The sequence below is a fragment of the Pristis pectinata genome, chromosome 1 (genome assembly GCF_009764475.1).
Source record: "Pristis pectinata isolate sPriPec2 chromosome 1, sPriPec2.1.pri, whole genome shotgun sequence".
Classification (NCBI taxonomy): domain Eukaryota; kingdom Metazoa; phylum Chordata; class Chondrichthyes; order Rhinopristiformes; family Pristidae; genus Pristis; species Pristis pectinata.
In genome coordinates, this window is record NC_067405.1 from 35,891,406 (window position 1) to 35,906,331 (window position 14,926).

The following is a 14,926-nucleotide window of genomic DNA, read 5'->3' on the forward strand; positions in this document are numbered from 1 at the left end:
ATCAAGCCCTTCTGATAAGGGTTAAAACATTTTTTTTCTGTAACTTCAATTGGATGTGATATCAGGAAAGTAGGTAGAGTAACATTTAAAGTTTGATCTGAAAATATCTAAAATATGATTTAGGCAAATTGTGTTATTAGACAACTCTTCAAAAGACAGAAGTTATCAATGAATAGATCACAAACGTGTTATTCCCTTCACTTCCCATAAAAGAAAAGCTAGATCAATTCTAGATGGTGTTTGGGGGGGGGGGGGGGAGGGGGAAATTAGAATAGGACTTGAGAAATTCAGTCCAAACAATTTATGAAATTGAAACCATATTTGTATTTAGTTATTGAATCATTTGTTTATACAATTAAGTGCAAAGGGGAGTGAGGCCCCTAAGAAGCCAATGAAAACTCTTGCACTGACTCACTGAGAGACACCCATCATAGACATTGAGTTACAGCTAAATCTTGTGTCCAAAAAATTAAATACCTAATTGCCCAATAGTAAAATCTAAAATTAGGCAAAGCCATACTGCCATCCTTCTGTAAATATTTCTTAACTTTGGGTTTTTATTCTGCCATATGAATGAATTTTAGCATCTATAATATCAAAGGATAAGAGAAAGGTTGGAACTGCCTGAAATATATACAGCAATTTAGGTAAAATAGTCATAACAGCATTGATTTGACAAATCAGTAAGGACAATGGGGACCATTTAGTAAACAATTGTTTAACATGATCAATTAAGGGTAGAAAATTAACTTTAAATCCTTATGACTTGGTAATTTTAACAACAAAATAGTGCCAACCTATATAAACTTAGTCCATGATCAATCTAACCCTTGCCTCTTACACAGCCCATAATCTTTTTTTTCTTGCATCCATGTGCCTATCCAAGTGTTCCTATTGTATCAGCCTCTACCACCACACCCAGCAGTGCATTCCAGGCACCCACCACTGTGTATAATAAAACCTACCTCTGACATCTCCCCTAAACTTCCCTCCACTCTCCTTTGAATAGATATCCTCCAGTGTTGGCCATTGATGCCCTGGTTTAAAAAGGTGCTGGCTGTTCAATCCTATGCCTCTCTCAATTTCATACCTCTATCAAATCACCTCCCATCCTCCATCACTCCAAGGAGAAAAGCCCGAGTTCACTGAACCTTTCCTCACGACGTGTGGTCGAACCAGAGTTTTAGAGCAGCAACATTTAGCTTGTGGCTCTAACTCAATCCCCTTACTAATGAAGGCAAGAACACCATGTGTTGCCTTAACCACCCTATCAACTTGCACAACAACCTTGAGGGATCTATGGACTTGGACCCCAAGATCCTCCTGTTCCTCCACACTGCTGAGAATCGTGCCACTAACCTTGTACTCTGCCTTCAAGTTTGTTCTTCCAAAGTGTATCACTTCACACTTGTCTGGATTGAACTCTATTGCTACTTCTCTGCCCAACTCTGCAAACTGTCTATATCCTATTGTAACCTATGACAACCTTCTACACTATATCCACAACCTCTCCAACTTTTTTTCACCTGCAAACTTACTAACCACCCTTCCACTTCCTCATCCAAGTTTATAAATCACAGAGCAGGGGTCCCAGAACTGTTCCCTGTGGAACACCACTAGTCACCGACCTCCAGGCTGAATACTCTCCTCCTCCCACTTTCTGCCTTCTATGGGCAAGTCAATTCTGAATCCACAAAGTCAAGTTTCCATGGATTCCATGCCTCGACTTTCTGGATGAGCCTACCATGGGGAACTTTGTCAAATGCCTTTTTATAAAATCCATACACACAACATCCACCACCACTATCTTCAATTTTTGTCACAAAATTCAGTTAAGCTAGTGAGGAATGACCTGCCCCTCAAACCATGTTGACTATCCCTAATAAGACTATGCTTCTCCAAATGCTTAAATCCTGTCACTAAGAATTCTCTCCAATAGTTTGTCCACCACTGATGTAAGACTCTCCGGTCTAATTTCCAGAATTCTCTATTGCCTTTCCTGAACAACATTTGACATCCTCCAGTCCTCTATCACTCCTGTGGCCATGACCCAAAGATCATTGTCAACACCCCAGCAACCTCTTCCTTGCTTCCCTTGGTAACCTGGGATTTATCCTGTCTAGCCCCAGGGACTTAACTATCCTATTTTTTTTAAAGAAGCTCCAACACTTGTCTCTTTCTTAACCTTGACATGCTCTCAAGCACATTGGCCTGTTCTATGCTAACCTCATTTATCAGTCCTGCTCCCTGGTAAACACTTGAAGCAAAATATTTAGTAAGGACCTCCCCTACCTGCTCTGCCTCCAGGCACATGTTTCCCCCTATATCCCTGAGCAGTCCTACCCTGACTCTAGTCATCCTCCTGTTTTTCACATGTGTAGAATGCCTTGGTTTTCCTTTAATCCAACTCACCAAGGCCTTGTGTTCCCTTCTAGCTCTCCCAAGTCCTTGAGCTCACTCCTGGCTACCTTTTTATAACTCCTGAGCCCTGTCTGATTTTTGCTTCCCAAACCTTGTGCATGCTTCCTCCCTCTTGACTAAATGTTCCTCCTCTAATCAACCATGGTTCCTTCACCCTACCATCCTTTCCCTGTCTGTGGGACAAACCTGTCCAGAACCCCATGCAAGTGGCCCCTAAATAACCTCCACATTTCTGTTGTGCACTTTCTTAAGAACATCTGTTCCCAATTTATGCTCCCAAGTTCCTGCCTAATACCATCATAATTAACCCTCCCCAATTAATACTTCTCTGTATCATCTGCTCTTATCCTTGTCCATGGCTATGCTAAAGGTCAAGGAGTTGTGGTCACTATCTCAATGCTTACCCACTGAGTGGTCTGTCACCTGACCAGGCTCATTGCCTGGTACTAGATCCAGTACGGTGTCTCCTTTTGGTCAGCCTGTCAATGTACTGTCAGGAGTTCTTCCTGGACACCCCTACCAAATTCTGCCCAATGTAAACCTTGGTTTTACAAGATTAAAATTTCAGAAGTTTATTGTGCATAAGTTGCTTCAGGAATTGTAAATACTTGCTACTTTAGGAAAGTGTTAAACAGCAATGATAATAGGTTCTTCCATCTAAATTTTGATTATGCTGGAGAATGTCATTAAAAGGGTCCTATACTTGAGGTCTGCTGTTTTGTTCTACTCTGGTTCTCGTTCAATTTTGGTCTAAATTGCTGGGCTGACGTAATGAATTTACTGTTTGGAATAACGTACAAGAAGCTATGCTAATTAAATGGCCATGACTTGGCACTTGACTGCAATTTAGAGGACTAAAATTAAATGATAACCAGAGAACAAAGCACCAGACCTCAAGTATAAGACCCTTTTCATAGCAATTAATAAAGAAATTGAAGTGAGGTAGAAAAAGTGTTTTTAGGTTACAGGGGCACCCTAGGTTACAGATGACATAACTTGGGGAAATCCAACTTTATGCAAATTATCCCATACATTGTTAAAGCATTTTTTCAAACTAGTAATGTTTCATGGTATTCATGACTGGATACAGTATATATTAGCTTAATCATGGGTAGTGTTGGGGTGATTGAATGAAACAAACTTGTAGCAAGTGTATACAATAAGATGGATTACTGTAGAAAATGGATGTTTCTGGGAAGAAATTGGCTTGTGGACAGTTCCCAGGAATAGTAACCTGGGGGCTGCCTGTATTTGCAGTAAGGGACAGTACCAGGTGATTAGGTGAAGTGTGTAGTTGTGAAGTCAAACTGATGTTAATTAGCAACAGTTCAATGGTGCAATGACTTTGACCTACTGTCAGTTTTGTACATAGTATTAAAATTCTTTTTCACATCTGGTAAGTGGTTAAAACTATTGAGACTAGATGGGGCAAATCTATAGAGGTGGCTAAAGGACAAATCTTGCTCTTGTTTCAAAAAAATTTAATTTAAATCTATCCATTTTAGTTGATGGTCCTTGTGCAGAAAAGGTTATTTTGGCTCTTCAAAAATATTTGTAAAATCTGTTTTTGTACCTTTTGAAAGAAATGTGAAGGGATCCTAAATCGAGCAGAATTCTGAAGGATTTGTCCTTTACAATTGTCAGAGAGGTTGATGTAGGTAAATTACATAATGACCAACAATTTCATTTTAGTTGGTTATCTTTTTATATCCAGGTAATTAAGGTATTTAATGAAGATGGCAACAGTCAAGCATTGGAAGTGCCAAGTGACAGTGCAGCTCGAGATGTGTGTCAGCTGCTAATAATGAAAAATCATTATGTTAATGATGGTACCTGGACTATCATTGAACAATTGTCTCATATTGGCATAGGTAAGCAAACAGTTATTGGATACTTGTTTAATTGAAGTAAAATTAGTACTACAGCTTTTCTATTTCACACTTGGTAGATATTCTGTGTAAGTTATTGGTAGTGTTATGCCCATGTAAATATAATGCAAGCATTGTAGTCATATAGCATGGAAATGGGGCCCTTTAGCCCAACTGGTCTATGCTAACTATATTGCCCAGCAAGCTTGTCCCATCTACCAGTGTTTGGCCTATAGCCCTCGACTTCTCATATCCATGTACTTATCTAGATGTCTTTTAAATATTGCTAATGTGCCTGCTCGGCCACTATTTCTGGCAGTTCATTCAAAATATGCACCACTCATGTGAAGAAATTGCCCTAATGTCCCTTTTTAAATTTCTCTCCTGATCTTAAACTTATGCCCTCTTAGTACTCTTTTTCTAGGAAAAAGACTGTTTCACCCCGTCTATGCCCCTCATGATCTTGTATACCTCTATCAGGTCAACCCTCAATCTCCTATATTCCAGGGAATAAAGTCCAAGTCAATGCCATCCATCCTTGTAACTCAGGCCCCCAAGTCCAGGCAATGTCCTGGTAAATCTTCTCTGCATTTTCTAGTTCAATAATCTTTCCTACAACAGGGTGACCAAAACTGTACACAACACGAAGTGCAGCCTCATCAACATCTTGTAAAACTGCAACATAACTTCCCAACTCCTATACTTGATGCCCTGAGGACAGTGTGCCAAATGTCACCTTTGCCCTACCTATTGTGACACTATCAACAAACTATGCACTTGCACTCCTAGGTCCCTGTTCCATAACACTCTAGGGCCCTACCATTTGCTGTACAAGTCCTACCTTGGTTTGATCTCCCAAAATGCAATACCTCATTTTATCTGGATTGAAAGCCACTTGCTAATCCTCAGCCCACATACCCAGCTGATCAAGATCCCCCTATAATTTTTCATAATCTTCTGTACTATCTACAACACCTATTCTAGTATCATCCACAAACTTACTAACCAGGTCTTGTACATTCACATCCAAATTGTTTATATAAATTACAAACAGTGAAGGTCCCAGCAGTGGCCCTTGAGGCACACCACTAGACAGGCCTCCTGTCTGAGAAACAACCATTGGCTGTCACCCTCTGCTTCCTACCACTGAGCCAATTAAAATTCCCATCTGTCACTCCCCCAGATCCCATGCAACCTAACCTTCCAGACTAGCCTGCCATGAGGGACCTTGCTAAAGTCCATATAGACAACATCCACTACCTTGCCCTTATCTACTTGGTTTCCTCTAAGAATTCCAAGAGAGCTATGCTGACTGTCCCTCAGAATCCCATCCAGCAATTTATCCACCACTATTTCCTGGCTTGTTTTTGCTACCCTTCTTAAACAATGGTATCACATTAGCCACATCCAGTTCTTGAACCTCTCCTGTGGCCAGAGATGGAGCAACACTCTGCAAGGGCTTTTGTAACTTCTAGCTCCCCACATGGTCTGAGAACACGCTATTAGTCCTTGGGGATTTATCCACCTTAGTGCACTTTAAGGCCTCCAATACCACCACCTCCCTGCTAATTCATATGTGGCCCAAGATGACACCACTCATTTCCCCCATCTCCTTAGCTTCCATTTTCCTCCACAGTATAAAAAAAACCTGGAGAGAAGTGCATTTTAAAAAATCTTGCCCTCTTCCTTTGGTTCCACACAGCCAGCCATGCTGATTTTTAGAAGGAACTGTTCTTCCCCCGAGCCACCCTTTTAGTCGTAATATACCTATAGAATATCTTGGCTTTTTGCCTTGCCTTCCCTGTCAGATCCTCTTCATGTCCTCTTTGGCCTCTAACTTAAGTGCATTCCTACACTTGTAGTCATCAAGAGACTTGCTAGTTTCTGATTGCTTGCAGGCAATGTATGCTGCCTCTTTTCTGAACCAGAGCCTCACTATCCCTTAGCAACCACTCCCTGAAACCTGCCAGCCATGCCCTTCACCCTAACAGGAATATGCAGGCCCTGAACTTCACACTTTAAGGCCTCTTGCTTGGCAGATTCTCATTCCCATGCAAACTGTTACCCAATCGACCACCAGCAAGATTTTGCCTAGTGGCTCCAAAATTTGCTGTGTCCCAGTTCAGGACCTTAACCTGTGAATTGGTCATATTCTTCTTCATAGCTATTTTAAAACTAATAGAATTATGGTCACTGGACCGAAGGTGCTCACTGACAGACACTTCTGCCACTTTGCCCTACCTCATTCCTCAGGAGGCAGTCCACTGTCACACCCCCTCTAGTCATTTCCTCTATACATTGATTAAGGAAGACAGATTCCACTCCATCCAAGCCTTGCACTATGGTTGGCCCAGTCAATATTAGGGAAGTTTAAAATCTCCCACTAATACTAATTGTTTACAACTAGTTGCAATCTCTACATATCTGCTCCAATGCCTGACTATTTGGGGGGGGGGGGGTGGGGGGGCTGGTGCTATAATACAATACGATCCCATCAGGGTGATTTCTAAGTTCTACCCATATGGCTTCACGGGATGATGCCCAAGAATATCCTCAGAACTTGTTCTCTTTTATCAAGAAGGCAACTTCCCCCTCTTACCTGCACCTGTCACACCTGTAGCATCTGTATCCTGGAACATTGAGCTGCCAGTCCTGCCCTTCCCTCAGCCATGCTTCTCTTTATGGTTGTATCTGATTTCCCAGAGTTAATCCACACACCACGATTTCATCCACATTACCTGTCAAGCCTCTTTGCATTGGAATAAATGCAGTTTAAACCAATGGTCTTTCCCCTCTTACTGTGCTCCTGTCTTTCCTGATGACTAAATATGCTCTCATTGGCTATACAGTATCTCCCTGATTTCTCATCAACCATCCTGCTGCTCATGACCCCATCCTCTGCATCTCTAGTTTTAAAAACCTCCTGAGTGTTATTTACACAAAGGCAAGCAACTTTGCTTTAAAGCAAATGATTTGTAATGCTTGGAATTTAATATACAAGATATTTGTGTGTGAGCTGTGCTTTGATCTGCACATTGTGACCATTGTGTTGCACAGAAGCAACTTTTAGTCAAGTAAGTGCATATAGTACAAAACCATGTTCTGGACACTGAACATCCAAGTTTTATCCTTCTAGAGATAGCAGCTACTCTGGCTCAGTTTACATAACTGGCCATCAGAGGTAATTTAAACCAAATTGTCTGATTTGAAATTCCATTAATACTGTATCAGTCTGTCATTTTACAGCCCCTCCAGATTTTATTTGCCAACAAAATGGGTGGGGTGTAAAGCTGACAGTTGATCTACTTGTTGGTTTTCTACTGGAAATGTAAAAAAAAATCACACTTTTACATGTCCTCATTAGTGTTATCAATTTAATTTGTGTAATAAAGTACTCTTAGTATTCCTCTGTTAAATGATCCATGCTACTGAATTCTAGCTTTTTCATTGATAATGTGGCTGAACATAGTACTTAGTCACCCCCATTAGGTGGTTTTATCATGAAGTTGATTTGCAAAATTTTTTAACCTTTTGGTCAATAGTTTACAGTAAAACATTTTCACTATTTTAAACAATCTTTAAGGATTTCCCTGCCTGCATCCCATGACCAGCTCACTGTAATAACGACTGCAGCTTCAGTCTGGTGCACCAAGGCAGGTCCTCTTTTAAAATGGGGTAGGGCTGCTTCTCTCTCTCTGATTTGGCAGCTTGTCATTCTCACTTTAGTTGTAGGCAAATGGAGCACCTGAGTCAAGCAAACACTGTCAACTAAGTTGAATAATTTCAATATCTACCATAGAACCATAACCAAAGGCATTGGTGACACTTGTTTTATGGGGGGTAAAATTCTGGTTTCTGCTAAGATTTGTGTAGACAACAGCTTCCTACATTCACCCTCAAACTATCTCATTAATGTTTAAAATTATGCTGCCTGTACTAGACAATCCTTCAGAGTTTTTTCCTCTTCCTTTAATCACTAGACCATCTCCAATTAGATCTCTCCTCAAGTAGGGGAAATTTAGGAAATGGCCAATTCAACCTCTTCTGGTAACTTGACCCTTTTCAGTCATGTTGGTTTTTGAATTATGTTGGTACAAATGTTGCTATGCCTGAACATAGTATCTGGCAAGAATCTGATGCGCCCTTGATCATGTAGGTCATTAATTTCTATTGCATTAATTTGATAACTTTGCAGTGAGGGAAACCAGGTACTGAGTAAACAACAGCATTTAATTTTATCTAGATTGGCTAAGGAAATGCAAGGATCAAAGTAAACTGGAGAGGATTAAATTCTGTGCAGTGGGGGGGAGGAGACACAAGGACAAAGTAATTTGAAAATTTTAATTTTCAGTATCCAGTGACAGCCTGAAGCAATGAAATTGCATACACTACATTGCTAGAGTGAGGGACTGATTATATTGTTAAAAGGGCACTTATTGATTTGTGGGATGTGGGTGTTGCTGGCAAGGACGGAATTTTTGGCCATGCCTAATTGCCTTCAAATGTGGTGAGCCTTTTTCTGAACTACTGCAGTATATGATGGTCCTCTCTCAACACTATTGATTAGGGTATTCCAGTGCTAAAGGGATAGCAATGTGTTGACATGTCAGCCTTGTGCCACATAGAAAGGGACTTGGTAGTGACATCTCCATGCATCTGCTGCCCATTCCCAAGCGTAGAGGCCATAGGTATCAAAGAAGCTTTAGCAAATTGCTGCAGTGCATTTTCTGGATAGGTGTTGCATGATGGAATAAATGTTAGTGGATTGGGCACTGAGTGTATTTTCTTCCAGATGGTGTTGAAATGAGATTTACTTAGACTTGAAGTGACTTAACTACTGCACCTGTTTTGTAAATACAGAAACTAGGGTGCTTCAAATGTCAGGTAGATAATGTGCCATTTACACTAACAGTGGAGTGAGCACAGACTGCTGGAGGTCCTTCAATGGTGAGTGAATTATGTTCAAAGGGGCCTAGGTGTGCTTGTTACACCTGCACATTGGCTTTCACTGACTTGTGTACAATCAATTAGGAGGCCAAAAGGGCTGCTGGTGCTGGAGGAGGTGGCTCGTATTCAGCTTGGATAGCTCTAATCCAATGGAATGAACACCTGAATTTTCCAATTCCAAGTAACTCACTCATCCCAATGTTCCTTTCTCACTCCCACCAGTACACCCAGGTCCTTTCCCTTTTTGTTCACCTTTTTCCTTCCCCTTCCTGTCTGTCTTTCTTCACCAACTCTCCCCCCCCCCCCCCGCCCCCCAGCCAATAACCTCCCCAGCATGGTTCCATCTGCCTATCTCTTCACCATCCCAGTCCCCCATCTGGTTCCACCTACCAGCTTCTCTCACCCTTCCCACTTCCATATACTGCCTATCTTCTCTCTACACTGTCCTGATGCAGGTCTCAACGCAAAATGCCAACAGTCCCTTTGCATCCATTGATGGTGCTTGCCTTGCTGAGTTCCAGTAGTTTGTTCTTTATTACAAGAGGGTTTTTAAAATGGGAGTAAGGTCATAGTTGCAATTATATAGGGACTTGGTAGAGATTGCACTTGGAACACTGCAATTTTGGTCTTGCCTAAAAAAGATGTACTTGCCATGGAGTGTAATGAAGATTCACTACACTGTTTCACAGATGGTGGGTTTGCAGTATGTAAACAGTGAATAGACTGGGGTTTCATCTTAAACTTTATAAGAATGAGAGGAAACTTGCAAAATATTTAAAGGACTTGGGAAAAACTAGATGTAGGGAGGTTATTTTCCTTGACTGAAGTCCAATTTTGAGAATCGGGGTTTGCTATTTAGATGTTGTTTTTCTGTCTCTCAAAACAGTGAACCTTTTCACATTCTCTACCCAGGAGGTTGTGGGGGCTCAGTCACAGGTCATTCAAATTGAAGATCAGTAGATTTGCAGGCATTAAAGGAATTAATAAATGGGGGGGGGGGGGGAAGTACTGAGGTAGATATTCAGCCATGGTCTTGATAAATGGCAAAGCAGACATGAGCACCGGATGGTCCACACCTCCTACTGTTGGTGTCTGATGATCTAGGAGAGAAATAGTTATTGGCCTGAAATATTAAATCTTCTGAACTGAAAGGGAGAGAACACGTGGAGAATGAAGGGAAAGGCTGTGATAAGGTGGAGATCAATTTTGTCCAGCTGATATACATCCTGTTCATGCTTCTAAGGGTGAGTACTTGTATCCCTCCAGACACATTAGCTGTAAATAGAGGGAGATGATTGATTGACAGTGGTGAAGTTGCATTGAAAAGTGCATTGGTTGAAGTCTGAGAACTTCCAGCATTTTTTAGATCAGGCAGCATGTCTCAAGATGAGAAAACTGAGTTAATGTTACAGGTGCAGATCTTGCAACAAAACTGGCTAGTTCTGGCACAAATGAAGGCTGGTTATCTGAAATTGTTGAAGTCAATAGAATCTTGTCAGCTGCAAAATGTCTGGATGGTTGGGAGGTTTTGTAAGAGTCCAGAGTGGGAATTGACTGGCAGCCAGAAGTTTGGGATTACCCTAGTGGACTGAACAGATGTTCTGCAAAGTGATGACCCAATTTCTGTTGAGCTTTTCCAACATTAGGGGAGACAATGTCATGAGCACCACTTGGAAACTCTTTGAAAACTGTAAACCCTCCACTTCTTTCTCCCATTTCTGAGGAAGGGTCCCTGACCTGAAACACTGATTTCCCTTCCCACAGATGCTGCTCGACTGGCTGAGTTCTTCCAGCATTTGTTTGATTCTGATTCCAGAATCTGCAGTCATTTGTTTTCTCCTGTCAGCATTTGTCTCCCTCATTTGCACATCAACTAGCTATGATTTAACACTCACTCATACCCTCATACTATTTATCACCTGGACAACCTTGGTCTCTACCCTCTAAGAGTTCTCTCCAACCTTCCTTCTACCCACTCTCCTTCCCAGGTAACAATACACTTTTTCTTTTCCAGTTCTGGTGCAGGGTCACTAACTAGAAACACTAATTTTTCCTTTTTCTCTCTCCACAGATCCTAGTTAACTTCCTTGAGCATAAGTGTTTTCTATTAAATTTTGATTCCAGTATAAGCTTTTCCACACTAGAGGTAGAGTAGACCTATTTCAATGACATTTGAATGCTTGCTTTTAATTGGACACCAAACTCTTTAAACAGAAGTGAAACTGAAGGAATATTGCAAAATTAAGGGAAATGGTGAAAAAAGTTTCAGGTTGGAGGTAAATGTACAATGTTCATCAAAGATTGCAGCTGTATTTTTTTTAAAGTGCCCTGAAGTTTAGAAATGACCAATGCAGTAAGTGGAGAGGATATCAAAACCTGGAGGGCATGAGTAAGTTTCAATGCGCTGAAGTGATGGATGATATTAAACCATGGTAATGGTTCATTTGGGTAGGGAGAATGAATGGTACTGTGGTACTATTTACAAGGAGTATGCAGTAGAAATTTTCTGGAATATTTGTACTTTGAAGATGATAGTTAGTAAAACAGTTTTGAAATGCCTGTGAAAATCTTTGTACAAGGAGCATATGTACCAAAGCAAGTTAAGTGAAACCTTTTAGAGCACTGATAAAGCTCTAGCTAGTTAATTCTAAATGTAAGGCCCTCGGAACTGAGGATGCAGAGAAACATTGAATTTAGCAGAGATGAATTTTAAGTTTAATTTTAATCTGGTTATTCACTTTGGAAGAGAAGAACATCTTGATAGATATTCAAGATATTGGAAGGACTTGGTTAAGAAGTGTTTTCATTTGTCTAAAGAGTTGGAGACAGCATGAGCAATAGCACTTTTGAGTTTAAGCTCTAATGTACTACTGGAAAGTGCAATTAAAGATTTAAAAAGTTTATTTAACAGGAAATGACAAAGTTGAAGCCTTTAAATTTCCCTGCCCTTTTGTCTGAAATAATGACTCCAAAGAGTTGGAATGGGCAACTCTCCCATGCTGGCTCATTCTGAATTTTGCTTCAAAAAGCTGCTGCCATATTTTAGGCCTTTTTAAGATGTACTCTGAGATGTCTGACTGAAATGGTGATCATTACAGGTTTCTTGTAGAGCATTATTTTTTCACTGCTCTCCAAAGGAACACATTATTAATGGATCCTACAAGGATTAGTTTTCAGCCCATTATTATGAATGATCTGCCTATCATGGCATTGACAGAAATGGAATTCATGATTTGAGTTTGGCCATCTCCATGGTGCATAACATATGCCCGATGCTGACCCATTTATTCGATCTAAGGTCAAAAATCAAGGTTGAGTGAAATAAATCTGGTTTTATAGCATAATTCTTCAAGAGAAAGGACTGTAGATACTGGAATCTAGATGAAAAACTCCTGGAGGGAATTCAGCAGGCCAGGCAGCATCCGTGGAGACGCAGGTGATTAGTCTCATGATGGACAAATGGAATTGAGGAGTCTATAAAAATAGAAACTCCTTTCACCTTGTGAATTTGAATGGAACTGTTAACCCCACAAATCTTTTTTTAAAATAAATAAATAAATAAATAAATTATCTTTCTTCCTGATGTGAGTCTCCTGAACGAAAATAATCTGAACATTTAATCTGAAAAACTTTAAAAATCTTCTTGCACTTAACTGGATTGTTTAAACCGTTAACACTCCATGAAATTTAATAGTCTTATCCATTTTAACAGATTAACCCTCTACATACTTTTTTTTAATCTTGGTATATGCGAGTCTTGCCAGCAGGAAGAAGTTTTAAAAAAAAATGTTCAGAGGAAATAGATATGATGACAATTTAGAAAAATTTGTAGTTTAGCCCAGAAGAAAAACCTTAACAGCCCCACCCCCTCCCCAACAGCCTGAAAACTGGCCAATAGACAGCCAGAAAGCTACCCTCTAATTGAACTAACCCCCAGTTCTATTGGTGGCAGTAGTCCAAATTGAAAAATATACAAACCATGTTTTGTCTAAAGGTGAACAACCTAATCCAAACAAAGATATCAAACTAACAACATAGTTGTGAGATTGAAACAGCCGAAGGGATTTAACAGTCGACATTTAAAAAATATAGATTAATTATTTCAAAAAAAGCAAACAATAAGTTTAAATTATTAATTAAAACAAAACATTTAAAATATTAAAAGGAAAAAAGGTTTAAATCTAAAAATTGGATAATTAAATAGGTAGTAAATCAAAGGGAAAAATACTGTCTCTTCAGCATTTCTTAGCTTCTAAAATTAAAAGCTAGTTCAAAAGAAATTCCTCAGCCTCTTGGATGGATTTAAACCATTTGTGAGATTTATGAGGTAGTGTAACTCTCAACCTTGCTGGGAATAATGCAGGATAATTGCTTTGATAGAGATGAGCCATAATTGGTTTGTAGGTCAGACTTTCATAAGTTCTGGGGTGTAATCTTCAACTATTTGAAACTTCCATTGTTTAAATCGAATTATTCCACGTCCACGAGTGGTATGAATCAAGTGTTCCTTGATGTTGACATAATGGAATCTCAGTATTACTTGCTGAGGTTTTTGATCCAGAGCAGGTGAGCCCTATCCAGAATAGGCTGAACAGGGAACATTATGGAACCAAACACTGACCAAAAGTTTAGAAAAGAATTCCATAGGGTCTCTGTTCTCTGGAAGATTGATTCTTAAATTTTTCCTTCTGCTACGTCCTTCCAGGTCAATGACCCTCTGCTTTTCCCGGTTTTGCTTGGTTGTAATTAAGGCTTTTCCAAATGAATGGAGTTCGGCATCTCTCTTTACCAGCTTGGTTGAGTTCAGCAATTTAGTTGCATTTCTTTGGCATTTTCCTGGATAAGAGTATTTTGTTTGTCTTCAAAGTCCTTTTAAAATGGACTTCAATTGGGCAAAGCTCTGTTCAAAATTTCTATCCAGATTAGAAATAGCTTCCAAAGTAGGTTGGTCTCCAATTCCTTTACCATTAACTGACACTTTAGATCTGGTGGTCATCTTAACAGTTAAAGATCAAGATTAAACTTGTGCCAGTATTGTAAAAGACTTATTAGAGTGGTAAATAGTAGATTGAGAAGTGCCAGGACCAAAGCCAAGTTATGACTTAGTCTATCGAGTGCCACCGACAGACTCAAGTCCTGAAGGGTCTTGACCTGAAACATTGACTGCCTGCTGAGTTCCTCCAGCATCAGTGGTTTTCTTCATAATTCAAGAGTTCACATTGCAGAATGAGATTGTTTAAAAACAGTATTCAGGTATATTGTGAAAACTTTCTTACATGTGAACTTTCTCATGCCTTGCTTAGAAAACTGCCTCTGTTACTATTTGTACTGTGGATGATACTGGAGCCTCTGCAGAAGGTTCAGAGGAAAGCTTTTAGCTGAATACCAAGTTGGAAAGCTTGGTTTTCATGATCAGCTTCAGAAAAGTGGCTTTTAGTTTTTAAATTTTGATTATCTAAGAATTTGTCATTTATATCTATCAGCTCTGCCAAAAAAGACTTTGTACAGAAAGAGCAGATTTGCAGCAAATGTTTAAGGCAGAATAAATTCCAAGCTCTGTCCAACGTGGTAATTAAGTGAAGGTAATTTTGATATGGTATAAGGTATTGGAAGATGCATCTTCTAGTCATTCTGCTTTTGTAATTATTTAAATAAGGTTTTAGCCAAAACCAATGAGCTTTGTATGAGGG

General features: G+C 39.8%; 1 protein-coding gene across 1 annotated transcript in view; it reads left to right on the forward strand.

The window, feature by feature from the left end:
• Positions 1-14,926, forward strand: part of LOC127575767 (growth factor receptor-bound protein 14-like) — a 71,862-nt gene that overhangs the window by 17,090 nt on the left and 39,846 nt on the right. Inside the window, exon 2 of the mRNA XM_052025833.1 lies at positions 4,136-4,292. Within this exon, the coding sequence (XP_051881793.1) occupies positions 4,136-4,292 (157 nt within the window). The remainder of the gene's footprint in view (positions 1-4,135; positions 4,293-14,926) is intronic.